Source organism: Erigeron canadensis, chromosome 3 (assembly GCF_010389155.1).
Source record: "Erigeron canadensis isolate Cc75 chromosome 3, C_canadensis_v1, whole genome shotgun sequence".
In the NCBI taxonomy this organism is placed as follows: Eukaryota; Viridiplantae; Streptophyta; class Magnoliopsida; order Asterales; family Asteraceae; genus Erigeron; species Erigeron canadensis.
Window position 1 is genome coordinate 1,906,338 of NC_057763.1, and position 14,660 is coordinate 1,920,997.

The following is a 14,660-nucleotide window of genomic DNA, read 5'->3' on the forward strand; positions in this document are numbered from 1 at the left end:
GCTGTAGCTTCAATCTCATACTCGTGGATTCATAACCGAGACAAGAAGGATTGCATGGATTGGAAGGAGTGGCTCGCGTCCCCTTCAGAAGAAATTAATCGTGGTTGCTAGGTTTGGATCTTTCATGGTTCTTTGTTTCTTTTAGTTTTCTTTTCCTCGACTCTTGTTTGGAATGCATCAAAAACACCCCGAAGTGAAAACCGGTGACTCGACCTTCGTTGGTGGGGTTTTTTCTTATGTCTCGCCGGTAACTGACATAAGTTATTTTCAACCCTTTTTCATTCCTAGCAGTTAAAGTTTCGGGAAGGATCTAGGCTTTGTCTTTGCAGTTAGTCTAGATTGAACTTGTTGTAATCTTGTATTTAGACCTCTAGTATCTTACTAGACTGGTCTCTTATTTATTAATAATATATTTCTACCGTTTTAAAAAAAAATAAAAAAAATAAAAAAATAAACTAAATCAAAATGTCCATCTAGTACGAGTATTAAAATTAATACTATATAAGATTTTTTTGGTTTCAAACTTAACATGAATCATGCTGATAAATATAAATAAAATGGTAACCATTATTTATTCGAATGTTGACCAGCTAATCAACTAGGTACTCTTGCATCGAACGTAAAGCTCAACACGGAAAAATTCTTGCGAAAAGAAACTAATATAAACATATCGTCAGTTCGTCACACGAGCATTGGTCAAATTTGTATAGTTTTTCTTTTATTAATCCTTTTATGCTTTTTCATTAACCAACATATATAAAAAAGCCAATATGGGACTAGCCCTTTTAGTTGAGGCTTCATGCCTCTCGGCAAATAGACAAAAGCCTTCTCATAAAAATACTTGGGTTAATTTAGGTGTAAGAATATATTGTGATGGATATAATAATAATTTAATTGTTTAGAAAAAAGATATATAAAACAACAAAGGTTAAGAAAAAAGAACACAAATAATTTTTAACATTAATGATGTGGGGCTTACAAAGTAAAACTACTTCCTACCCTCCGGTACAGGTATGGCTCGATACGTCCGTAGATAGGGTATGATTCTATTCGTCTCACCTCCTCACAACCCACGATTCATCTATGATGGAATTGCATATACTTAGGCCTCTCTTAATAAGCCCCTTTTTAAATCTCTTCATCACCTCTTCCTCATCACCTCTTCCTCACTACCACGTCAGCTTATTCCAATGTAAGAACTACCCCTACCATTAAGACCTTTTTCTCACATTTTTCTAAACTTTTTTTATTCTATATTACAAACAAAGAAAAACAAAAACAAAAAAAAATAGGCAAAACCAACTTGCATGGCCCACCACCACCTCGTCCACCTCCTCCCTATTTGCGAATGAGCCAACTTTCCCTATTTGCGAATGAGCCAACTTTCGACGAGATTGACGAGCTCACTAGCATTAACGTGTCGAACACCTTGGAAGAGGGGAATGACGATCATTCCCTTACGAGAAGCCTTAGTGATGTATATATACAGCCAAATTTTAACTTTATTATTAGATATTGAACTAGTAGTTTTATCACACAATTTCACATAACACAGTAAAAAAGGAATGGAGAAGTATGTTTTTAAGATGAAAGATATATAAAATGAAACAAAAATACAGTGTTTTTTCATCTTAAGAAACTAATGAAAAATAAGTGCTATGGATTTTTTTTCATGTATTTCAATAGGATAAAAAAAAATGCGACAGGTTCAATGATAGCTTTCACCAGTTTGTCACTGAATTTGTGCCGGAAACAGACAGATGCAAAACTAAGCTACTTGGGCTTCCCTAATGACAACAAACTTAACCTCGAATGTTCACAAAATTTAGAGCACAAATTACATATGCATGTGATACAAAATACCTATTTGGTTCTTTGTTTCTTTTGCTTCTTGTATTGCTTATAAAGCTGTAGACCTGCTTTAGTTTGTTCAAGTTCACGTCTTAATCTTTTGTTTTCTTCCATGTCGTTAACAAGCATAAAATGTTCAGAGAGTTTGGTCCTCACTACATTCTCATCCTCCATAACCTCGTTTGTTCCATCTGCTGCCAGTAGTGGTGGAGCCCTATTACCCCTCTTTCTCTTGCTGCTACTAGATTGCTTCAGAACAGTCTTTCGGGTGCTTGTCTCTTTGTCAAGTGACATGTCCATGAAAGCTTGCTGAGGAGAGACATGTGCTCGATAGACCTGGTCTTGAGCGTTTGTAATTGTTGAAATCCCAGATGCCATTGTTGACACAGTCGGATGATAATGTTTTGATAAAAGGCTAAGCTCCCAAAGTACGGTTGCAAATGCACCACTTAGATTTGGATCAGTAGCATATGGCTGATATTTCTACAGAGTAGTGAAAAACATTCAGCAAATTACACAAATTCAAAGCATGTAACATGTGCTTTCCGAAGCAAAGAAAGATGCATCATAAGTTATTATTGAGGGACCCGGACAGGTTAGGCTATGTTATGAATCTTGTGGGCTCAAATCCAAGTTTAAAAGGCTAGCCAAAAGAGACACGAGAAGTCCCACCTAGGCCACTGAGCGGAAAGGTCATGAGAAGCGTTGTTAACCTATAGGACCCTTAAAATAGCATTAACATCTGAATAAAGTTTCTATTACTATCCCCAAAATATGAAATCGCTTATCTTCAAGGATATATATGTAATATGACTGCTAGATAATCAAATAATCAAAATGATTTGGAGTGTAACACACACTATAATCATTTTATATATTACTCACAAACGCAAGAATCGGATAATCACTCTCAAAACGCAATGCAAAACACCCACAATGCGAAGTATATGTCTGATGTGACTAATAATATTAAAAACCTTTAAAATATAAAATAAAAGGAAATCAAAAGGTGAAAACCAAAATCAAAATTTCTAATCAGGAGGCGTTACATTTTTGGACATGGCCAGAAGAAATAAAGTATTGTTATATTCATAGTTAAGTTTAATTTTTGTGTATAGTCGACGCCAGTTAGGACTAGATAATCTTACCGAGACAGATCCTGAAAGTGAGCCACCACCAGGATCGTTTTCTAAGAGATCACGGCATTTAACATTCTTCTGAAGGAGATGCTTTACAGTAACCAAGGCTGCATATCACAAGCTATATATATTAGATCATTCAACATACAAAATTGCAGATGTCTAGAGTAATGGAGCGCGTACCAGCCATAGATTCAGCAGCTCCAAAGCACAAAGAGAATGAAGCCAGACGCTTAATGAATGCAGCAGCCCGTTGCATGTCATGTTGTCTATCATCACACAACATTATCTTCAATGCTTCTGCTAAAACTTCTCCTTGATCTCTATATATTTAACAACCAAATTTTACAGTCAAAAATCACATCTAATATCATATCTATCAATGGATGTGGTAATTTCAACCGGGTCAGAATTTAAACTGCTTGCCAGCTTAAGTGCATTCAATATACGCAACCTAATACTAACCACAATGGTGGGGATTAATGGTAAATGCTTGGTCTCTGAGGGTGAAAATACCTACAGGACCAAAATTCGAATCCTAGGAGCAAAATAATATACCCTCGTGTGGCCATGGAGGTTCACCCGCGACTATTTCAGACCACCCACAAAGCATATGGTCACCTTGGGATTGGTCGGCTCGCAAAGTGGGTCGGATAACTAGGTTAACCAAAAAAGAAAGTACACAACCTTATAGCATCATATTATTAGAAGCCTAAATGTATGAAAACATAACAAGCTTTCGTCAACATTCTATCGAAGGTAACTAAGTTTTAAAGGCCAGAAAAACTCAAACTTAAAAATATACTGAGTTAACATAACCAACTCTCCAAAATTTCTACTGCAGGGTTGGGTAACCTTTCAAACTGATGAGATGGTAGCTGAAAGTGTTGCAAACTTATGACCAAGTTGACTTCTTGTTATGACATGACCACTAAGAAATTGTATCTTAGGTAACTTCGATCAAAATTTTAGGTGATAGGGTAGTTTTTTTATGTAACCCAAGTTGGTTATCCAAAACTGAAACTAAAAAACCCCACCGACTCACTCATTTGCCACTTTTATGGGTATTTGTAATGCTACAATTAAGACGTTCATCATAAATACTAATAATAACTATAATAATAATGATAATAACAATATTAATAAAAATAATAATTATATAATAGTAATAATAACAAAGAAACCATCAGAGCATATATAGGTCTGCTTTGCCCAGACCAGTCTCGAAATCTGACCCATTAGCCAACCCGCCCAGAATTCATTTGCCTCTTTTATCTATCTGGAATGTCAAATAGTACTAACCTCCCAGGTCTGTAATCAAGTATGAGATTGTAAAGTTGAATATAGAAGTCCTGTAAATCAACATTTAATGCATCAAGGTTGCTCTTCATCACTTTGAAAGCAACAATGCAGCACCTTAGACGTTCAGAGACAGTCAAATGACTTGAAACATTCTCAGACGGATTTTTGGCGTCACTACTTCCTCCAGCGAGCCTTCTCAGATAGTTCATTAGATCAGGCATGAAATCCATATCTATCAAATGAGAAAATTTCCCAATTCCATTCAAACACGGACCAAGAAGTGGGTGATCCCCGAATGGACCAGCAAATGATACGTTTTCCCCAGATCTGAGCAACAAAATAACAAAAATAAGTGGAGGGAAAACATCAATATTGAGACAAAAGGCAAATACTCATTTCGGCAGCATACCCCTGAAGCATAGTATGCTTCAATATACGAAAGTATGTTTGGAATACAGAAGACAGAGTATCAGACTGTATCCTTCTCTTTTCCATTACATCTTGGGCCAATGATGCAGCCATGAATTCAGCTTTGACCTGCTCAGCACATGAAAAAGTCAATCATAAATTAACTCATTCGTGCACCATCGAACAGATAAACAGATTTGTAGATAAAATATATAGGTACCTCCTCTCGCGTCTTCGACACCATTTCCTGTTTCTCTTTCTTTCTATCATGGGCTGGACCTTGTTTTATTTCCTCGTTTCTTCTTCCTGACTTATAGAACTTCTTTTTTAACTTCTTATTGTCTGGCTTTGCAGTTTGAGGCTTTCTAAGATCTTCATCAAACGTTAGAGACGAGAAAACCTGCATAAGCACGAAAAAGCAAAAATAAAATATCCAACCAAAAATAGGATTACCTCAACTGACAATAATAGAAAAGAAACAATTATAACTCATAAGCAAACAATGCAATCACCTCAACAGAATCAGGATGTAATTGACAATCATGGTCTTTCACGAGATTAGCAATAAGCTGAACAGCCTCTACTGTGACTTCACCTCCATGTTTTCCCTCATTTGTAAAAAGTGATTTCATAGTGTTACAGCAGAGTTTTCTGTTAATATGTGCATGAAAAACAAATAAGTGATACATAAATTAAACAATAACTAATATATCAACAAAATGGCAAACACTTCGGTTATTATACATGAAAAATGAAAATAAAAGACAGAACATTATAAAGACCTTATGACATCGTCTGTAGAACTTATATTTCTTATGACAGCTTCCAGCAAGGTATTACGAAAATTGAAACGTGGATTCGCCTCTAAAAGAGTGCAAATGCAACGGATAGCCACACGCTTGAAATTATATACCTTTTCCAATGACATCAGCTTCTGGATGTATAACTACAAACATTCGATAAAAAAAATTAATATTCATGTTTACGCATAAATAACTAATGAAAGCATCCACGTATATTTTGAAGAGCCAGACATTTGATATATATAGGATAGAAACCTGTTGAATTTAGAGGTATAATATTAACAAAACATTTACCATGTATCAACAAGATGTTCAGTGCCTAATCAAATTCTTCACTGGTGCATTGAACATAAACAAGTTTCATGTAATTGTTACTAGATATTCAGAATCAACTATAATAAAACATGTTGCAGACGACAAGTAATTGGATGTGGTTATGCTCTTTGAAGTAGAAATAATCACATAATCAAGTGTTGAGTGTTTAAACTTTTTCGATTATTTATATTATTATTATAATTAATAGATAACAAACCCAAAATAAACATTATTAGATAGTGAAATATTAATACTTAAACACAACGATTTTTAAATATATGTTAAGAAAAGTGTGTTAAATGTATTTCAATAAAAGTGAAAGAAGGAACAAAGTAGTTATTTTAGTTTCACATGACTGCTCACAAACGCTTCATCTAGAAAGTAAAAACCGGTTACTAGTTGCATCATGCACATCCAAAACACCCCTTAATCATGGTCGTTATAAGTTTAACAAAGCAACAAAGCATGTGAATCAAACCTTGTACACAGTTAGGAGTGTGGACTCGTAGAACCGAGTGTGTTAAATGTATATGTTAAGAAAAGTGTGTTAAATGTATTTCAATAAAAGTGAAAGAAGGAACAAAGTAGTTATTTTAGTTTCACATGACTGCTCACAAACACTTCATCTAGAAAGTAAAAACCGGTTACTAGTTGCATCATGCACATCCAAAAGACCCCTTAATCATGGTGGTTATAAGTTTAACAAAGCAACAAAGCATGTGAATCAAACCTTGTACACAGTTAGGAGTGTGGACTCGTAGAACCGAGTCTTCTTGACGTCCTTGGACACAACCATCGCTAGCTCCTTTTCCGTAGGTAGCCTAATACGGCTTCTGTTCTCTCCAAAGATAAACAAATATGAGGATTAGATATCATAAATAATGTTTGAAATTAGTACGAATATAACGAAATCATATATACCCAGGGATGATGTCCTTGAAAACAGCTAACAAAGACTTCAGACCAAGTATTAATATATCTTGATCTCCTTCTTTACAAATTTGCAACATCTCTTTTAAATTTTTAATGTTGCCTTCAGGATCCATCAGCATTGATGTTCCGATCTCAGCAAGCCTAAATTTCTTCTTCTCATTGGATTCTTCAGCTGACAGATCCTTTTCAACCTCAGCCTAGACAATCAATATTCATGCAAGATATATAATGAAGATTACATTTAAATGGGAATTAACAGGGGGATACCCCAGAATCAAAGTTGCTTTAAGAAATCAACTTCTAATTTCCAAGTTGCGAATGCAAAAGATACAGGATCCAAATATATATATATATATATATATATATATAGGGTTGGGTTATATTAGGGACTCCTTATTTTAGGGACCATTAGGGACACGTAACTTACACATGTGTAAGTCGTGGTGGCGGTGGTTGCCGTCGCCGGAGGATCATGGTAGTGGTCGGAGATGATGGTGGTGGTGGTGATAGTGGTTGTATAACTTACACATGTGTAAGTACAATGTAAGTTCTACTTACACACGTGTGGCGGTGGTCGCCGTCGCCGGAGGAGCATGGTGGTGGTCGGAGATGATGGTGGTAGTGGTGGTCGGAGATGATGAAAAATGAATGATTGAGAAGTGTCCCTAATGGTCCCCAAATAAGGAGTCCCTAATTTAACTTTTCCCTATATATATATATATTATATATATAAATATATTAAGATTAGACCATCAAAATGCAGATAAACAAAGCATTAGAAAAAAACAAAATGCCACAAAAAAAGGGGGAAGAAGACCCCCAGCCATCATCATCGAAATGGACTCTGAAGTTGGGATGAAGCTCATTCAACATGCTGACACCAATGATAAAATGAATAAAGCCAAAAAGGGAGTACACAGGTTGGTTAACTTGTCAAACTGGTTTCGACCAGAGCAGGAATATATTACTATGCATTATATCAGGTCAGGTTTGGTTTGGGATCGAACACTTTTTGCCAAAAAACTAACTTTCTTTAAGGAATGATTAGTGAGTCAAATGTCATCATCAGGAAACTACACTATTTACATGATACGCTATAATTTAAGTTAAAATGATTTATAGGGTCTAAAACATTTCAGCAACATTCGACTTGCTTGACCCACATGTTTCATGTTCAGTGAGATTTTTAGTTTATTCAGGGTGAAGCATAACGCAAACCAACCCGATCCTTAGAAAATGCGTCTAAACTGACACCTCTAGGACGAGGAAAGCACAAAGTAAAAACCTATCACACAGCAGTTTGCATCCAATGGTAAACTGTCAAGAAACTACGTGATGGGCTGAAACAATAAAGAACTAGAGCGAAACATGTTAATGCGATAAATTTACCAAAACTTCAGCTTGAGAGCTTGGTTGCACTTCCTCTGTTTCTATCACATCTTTTCCTTGTTTTTTTGCTTCTTTTCTCAATTTCTTAAACTTCGCCCGTTTTTCCGCTTTTGTCAACTTCAGAACACCATTGTTTGGGGCTACATCTTCATTTTCATCCACCGCTTCATCCTTAGGACTTGGTTTTACGAAAGCTACAATTATCACATGAAAGTTATGGAATTTTGATTATTGACTAGGCTAATGAAAAGACGCAAGTTAAAAGCTACCTTTCCTGTAGTAGACTTCTCCGTCTAAGGTTTTAACAGGGAGAGCATCTACAGGATCAACTTCATGTTGGTTATTATTATTCTTATTAGCTTTTTTTTTCTTCTCCAAACGTCTCGCATACTCATCCTCCACAGCATCTTCTTTCGCATCAGCAACTCGGTTCACATGCCTGCAAAGTATATAGTGTCAATAAAGCATGCAATTCGGGAAAGGAATTTTAAGTACAGAAAATATAGTTGACCAGTGAGAAATGTAGAGCTTTTAGATGTTGAAAGTTACTCTTCGATAAAACTCGATACTTAATTATAAGAACACGTGCATGATAAATAACTAAATAAGTCATTTCGTATTAGTGTGTATTTAAAGAAATTAGCCACTTCATCTATCTTATCTTCTAATAAATTTTGGTAGAGATATCTTAAATTCTTAAGCAGCATACGAGATCCTTGCAGAAGTACTGTATGTACATATGGGGCTAAGAAAAGGATCTGAAGAACAGGATCGTTAGGATAAAAGAAAGATGATATGAGCACAAAATAATTCAGTCATAGTAGTATACTGCACTGCATACAGCTTTGTGATCATACAGTTCTTCTCTATGGCAACGTCTCTTGTGCAGGTCCCACTTCCTAAGGGTATCTATAGGGTGGGAACGACTACATTTTGACATATACAAAAAAAGATAAAAAAAGAAAATCATTGCACCAATTGTTTTTATATAGGTGGATCGTGTACGTGTCAACACGAATATCCTTCCTAACATTAATACCGTAAAAACCCCTTTTTCAGATTTTTGCATGTTTTGAAGTTCAACACAATGCATAACCCTAAACAACTTCAAAACTAACAACATTGGTATTACTAGTCTTCTTATGCACTTATTATGTATATTCACCAAAAAAGACAAAATGAGCAAGTAGACGGGCAGTCGGGCCAAAACGGGTCAAATAGGGTCCCCCCCCCCCCCCCCACACACACACATATATATATAACAAAAAACAATGAAAAAACATGTAATGGGCACATAATGCATATGGGTGAAAAGCATAAACAGAGCAAAAACAGACCTAGTAATGGTTCGGGTGTCGAGTTTGGCTACGAAACCGGCATAATCTCGGTTACTATTAACAAAGTCCAAATCTTCATCAGAGACTTGAATTTCATCATCAGGAACTTCTGGTGGCAGCTCTGGTGGTAATACTACCTTTTGTTTTTTCTTCCCCATTATTATTATATATAACTAAATAATAACTCACTGTATTATTATAAATTATAATTAGTTCAAAATTCAAAACAAAATAAATTCACTATATATATATATATATATATTACTTATATATAATGAAGAGAAAAAATACCTGGTGAATAATGGAGATATAATGTTGTAATGAAAGAATGAGGAATTATTAGGGTTTAAGGAAAAACCCCCCAAATTCCGAAATATGGAAAAACCAGGAACTTATATAAATCAGACCTAATAAGTATATGGCCCAAGGGGCTATAGTTTGTTAAATGGGCTGCGTGGTTTTGTCGTAATTCTAAAGAGTATTCGTTTATTTGTCAAATTAATGTGACTTTTGTTAAATGGGCTGCGAAATATGCACTTTTTTTTATTTTATTCTAAAGAGTACATGTTCATTCATTTGTCAAATTAATGTGACTTTTGTTAAATAGGGCTGCGAAATATGCACTTTTTTATTTTATTCTAAAGAGTACATGTTCGTTCATTTGTCAAATTAATAATGTGAGTTTTATATACTTAGAGAAATTAATGTGAGTTTTATATACTTAGAGAAAATAGAAGTCTGCGTGGTTTTTGTCGTAATTCCATCGTTTGTGGGTAGTGGTTTCTCGAAGATAAAACTTGCACTTTAGCTCCTAATTTTGTGGTATCAAGTGTTTAATTTGATTAATAATAGGATTAATATGTGATTGTGTGATTAATGCATAAATTGATATGAAACTATCTAGTAAGGGATTATAAACAAATTACTCCGCTCTGTTCCATTTTAATTGTGTTATTTTGACTGATCAAGTCTTTTTCTTCCGACTTTTACCGTAAATATCTTTGTTTAAGTTATATATTAGTTGATGAAAGGTATATCAATCAAAAGTACATTTAAAATTCAATCAATTTATATATGATACATCAAGTGTTATATAACATAAACAAAAGTATTTACGGTCAAAGTAGAAATATAAAGACTCAAAAAAGTCAAACTAAACACTTAATATGTTCTGGATTTAACTAAACAAAGGCTTGATAAAATTAAGCACCAAAGTTTATTCATATAGTTTGTGATTATTCTAGTAAAAATATGAGTCACAGTTGGTGAATATGAGTTTGTCATATTAATTAATTACTAAAATTTACCGGTGTATCACGCCGGATCAACAATAGTTCAATAATAAATATAGAAAAAATGTCAAAAACTATTTGTTGTAGTCGATTCTATTACTTCAAAGTACAACAAAATCTTGAAAATGGACCATTTATTTTTAAAAAAACATTTGGGCATTTGGCTTAGCATGTAAGGCCTTGACCAACCTTTGGAGACAAAACATATGCCATCTCTCCATAGTGGAGCCACTCACGTTATGTTGACAGTTTATTTATACATATAACCATATAAATCACCAGTCGCTTTTATTAAAAAAGATTATATTACATATTGTTTTAACTATTTTCTGCTTGAACATGTGGGATATGCTCATGTAAAATTAAAGTAGTCCAAATTTAATTGTAATCACTAAATATACCGAGTGAAATACGTACTGTGACAACTTCAAATAAAAACCGATATATGAGTAGTCTACACCGACTACAAATAAGTATTGGTGTGGCATCATTCAACATTCAACATGTGTTAGGTATATTGAAATAATGGCTCTAATAAACTCATATCATGACATGCATTTTTCATATTTATTTGGTATACGTTATTTTCAAAGATTTATATTTATTAGAGTTTAGTATCATGTATATATTTATTATTGACATGAAGTTAAACATTATAAGTGGCTTTATGTGTAGTTATAGCCTTATAGACATGTAATAAAAATTACTCGTAAAATATTATCAAATATTTAGAATAATTGGTATTGTTATTTTCTAAAACTTGGGCCTTTGACATTGTAATATTGGGTCTATAGTAAAGGGCTCCTAGCAAATGTTGATCAATTAAGCCAATACAAAGTTTTGTTACACGCTTTTTTTTTTTTTTTTTTATTAATATTTTCCAACTTAGAGTGAGAATCAGATACACCCATTATAAAAAATGTACAAAAAACGCAACACAAAATTAAATACCATATCAATATATCATTCGACGACTACCAAATTCTACTTCACAGCCATATGACTCATTAGGTCTAGTTAATCTTGACAAACTACAATCATGTTTACCAAAAATGCAAGTACTCCACCGATAGCCCATCTAAATCCACCTTTAACTGCTACTTAGCATCTAGCACCATTTGTATCTACTTATAAGAGAGTAAGCATAAATGTTTAGTCAGTATAGAGCTATTTCCCACTCATATGCAAATAATATGAATGTAAATGTAAATGTAAATAAATGTGTATATATAGTTTCAAGTTTCCAAGTGATATGGATCCATATGATAATCTTCCACAATTACTGAACGAAAGTTCTTCTCCAATCAGATGAAAATTGTCAATTTATATCTTACCAGAACGACGTAAACTACTACCTATCTTTTCTTTTTCATCCCAATACTTACTCAAGGCACATGAATCATCGCGGTTGTCAAGGCATAAACGCAAAGTAATCCGAACAATTATCCTCACAACTTGGACTTGGTGCTAGCAATTTTTTACAAAATATAAGATTTTAAAATGAGAAATTGTACACCCATTCACGAGATTTACTCCTTCAAATATTTATGTCTTTACATATCAGAAGTCCACTCTTAAATTGTACTCCTTAAAAAATTTATGTCTTTCCATATCAAAAATCCACATGATAAATGTACAACTATTTAATACAATTTAATAAAAGTCATTGGGGCTTCGTTTAACAAAACCTAAAAAAATTTAGATCCAACAAAAAAAATAAAATTAATTATGGAAGACATATTTTAAACAAAATATATAAAGAAAATAAAATCCACATTATGCCATTTGCCACAACGATAATTTGCACTGACAATTGACTTTTTTTGAAAGGTGAATTTCGTTGGAAATTTCGTGTCGCGATTCGACAGCGAGAGGTCTAGCATACGTTGTCTTAATTGGGTCTGCGCAAGAGCTCCCTCGAAGTAGAAATGCCTATTTTAAATACCCGATGGAGGAAAACTCCCTACTAATCCGTCCAAAGGCACGACAATTAATAGAGATAAATTCTGCCCTCTCAAACTTGAACCTGGGTATACCTAAAGCCAAGCTCTCATAAATACAAACTAATAAAAGTTTATAAATATATCTGACATGTGATATGAACTAACGAATAAAAAGAAAATAAAAAATAAAAAAAATAACTTGATTTAATTGATGAAATATGTATTAAACTTTTGTTTGTAAAATTATTTTTTACACTTATGATTTTGGCATCTCTCATAATATAATTGTCATAAGAGAGATATTGACAAAGAATTGAATTAAGAAAAAAATATCTCTTGTTCGTTTAGTAGTAGTGTTAGAATGAAGAACTCTTATGCAGTTATGCGACATATGGTCATCTAAACAAAAGATACTGTAGCATAACAACTAAAAGAAATCAAGAGCACAAATTCAAAATTTGCACGTCTTAGTTCAATAAACTTGCCATTTAGAAAAAAAGTTCAATAAACTTTTCAAACATCATTAATCACAATTTAATACAAGTCATTCAAAGAAATTGAATGCATTTAATGTGGCATAATTAATAAATAAAAATTGCCATCATATTTGATGTTTACACTTACCCAAACTTCATTATCACACGGATAGTCTTTAATTCGTTTGCATTAAATCGACCCAAAACATAGATCATTTATTCAAGAAAATAATGTAAACCAACCATACAATAAATCGTTTGATTTTACCAAATTAGAAGTTGGGTACATTGTTAATTTTCAATTAACATGACAAGGTGATAAAAGCTTGAACATTTGACCACTAACTACGCACAACTGCTTACTTTGGTCACCAATAACGACCACTTCACCCTCCGCTACACTGAATGGCCACTCACTTATCCGATCATCTCTATTATTTAAATACATGACCCAAAAACCATCCATCGTAGGGAATCATAAGTAAGAGAAAACCTTCCGGTCCAACGTGAAACTCCAATTTTTTTATTTTATTTATTTATTTTTATTTTTTTTATCAAATGTAAGACTTGAACCTCATTTCCTCTCCATTATATTATTGAATTAATTGAATATTTCATCTAAACCATTTGAAAACCCGAAAGTCATTAGTTCCACTACAATACCTATAAGAATTTCTTTAACATTGTTTGTGAGGATGGAGTCATTAGCTTTCTAAAAGGAAAAGTGTTGTTGAAAGAATATATAGTGTGTTTTAACTTTGGTAACAATACTAAATACGTGCTCCCCCGATCTTAACATATCCGAACGGGCATGTGATTGTTGTGTCACCGTATGACATTGTTAGCAACATATGATCAGTCCATCATGGAAGCTTAATTGCATCGTGGGGGATAACATCTGAAAACGAGCAGAGCATGCTTTCCATTTCATTATTATATGGTATTCATATGTTTTATTTTTAAATTTGTTTCCAAGCCGTTTTTGATGAAGGGGAAGCCGGGTATTAGTGATGGTGACGGATCTTGATCGGATATATATAGATATACACACACATTTACATATACATCATAACCTATCTATCTATACACTCAGTCACCGGCTACTACCAATACTCGGCTTCCTCACTATCAGATTCAACAATTCTTCAAAACTTCGGACACGGGGATGAAATTTGTGATTCATTTTAAGCGGTCGTTAGTAACTTGGACTAAAAGTGTTAACGGGTCATGAAAGTCTGAGACGAAATTTGTAATATTGTGAAGTTAGGAATAAAACCTACAATTTACGAACAAGCACATGGACGATATTTGCAATTTATCCTTTTTATTTTTCCTTAGAAAAGGCAAATTTCATTCCATACAGCAAATTAAGATTAGATGAGGATTTATAAAAAGAAATCAAAATTATATAATTACATGAATTGAAACAATCTCCATTTTTCACAACCCAATTTTAGCCTTGCAGCCCGATT

The 14,660-nt window shown here is 33.7% G+C and overlaps 1 protein-coding gene across 1 annotated transcript; it reads right to left on the reverse strand.

Moving 5' to 3' along the window:
* Positions 1–1,643: 1,643 nt before the first annotated feature.
* LOC122594286 (nucleolar complex protein 3 homolog) lies at positions 1,644–9,784 on the reverse strand. Its single transcript, XM_043766759.1, has 14 exons — positions 9,769–9,784; positions 9,478–9,665; positions 8,410–8,579; positions 8,141–8,334; positions 6,740–6,948; positions 6,549–6,651; positions 5,483–5,646; positions 5,213–5,351; positions 4,921–5,100; positions 4,702–4,829; positions 4,293–4,619; positions 3,174–3,313; positions 3,000–3,097; positions 1,644–2,334 (listed from the first exon to the last, which is right to left on the reverse strand). The coding sequence occupies exons 2-14, from the start codon at positions 9,633–9,635 to the stop codon at positions 1,864–1,866; spliced, it is 2,481 nt and encodes an 826-aa protein (XP_043622694.1). The 5' UTR covers positions 9,636–9,665; positions 9,769–9,784; the 3' UTR covers positions 1,644–1,863.
* Positions 9,785–14,660: the final 4,876 nt, after the last annotated feature.

What these genes read in the sequence shown, in the direction of transcription:
- LOC122594286 (XM_043766759.1), bottom strand. Translation starts at nt 9,635, where the DNA reads ATGGGGAAGAAAAAACAAAAGGTAGTATTACCACCAGAGCTGCCACCA. An exon ending in CACTCCTAACTGTGTACAAG is followed by an intron (nt 5,647 to 6,548) that starts GTTTGATTCACA and finishes GAATGTTTGTAG; the next exon opens with TTATACATCCAGAAGCTGAT. An exon ending in CACTTTCAGGATCTGTCTCG is followed by an intron (nt 2,335 to 2,999) that starts GTAAGATTATCT and finishes ACTACTCTGTAG; the next exon opens with AAATATCAGCCATATGCTAC.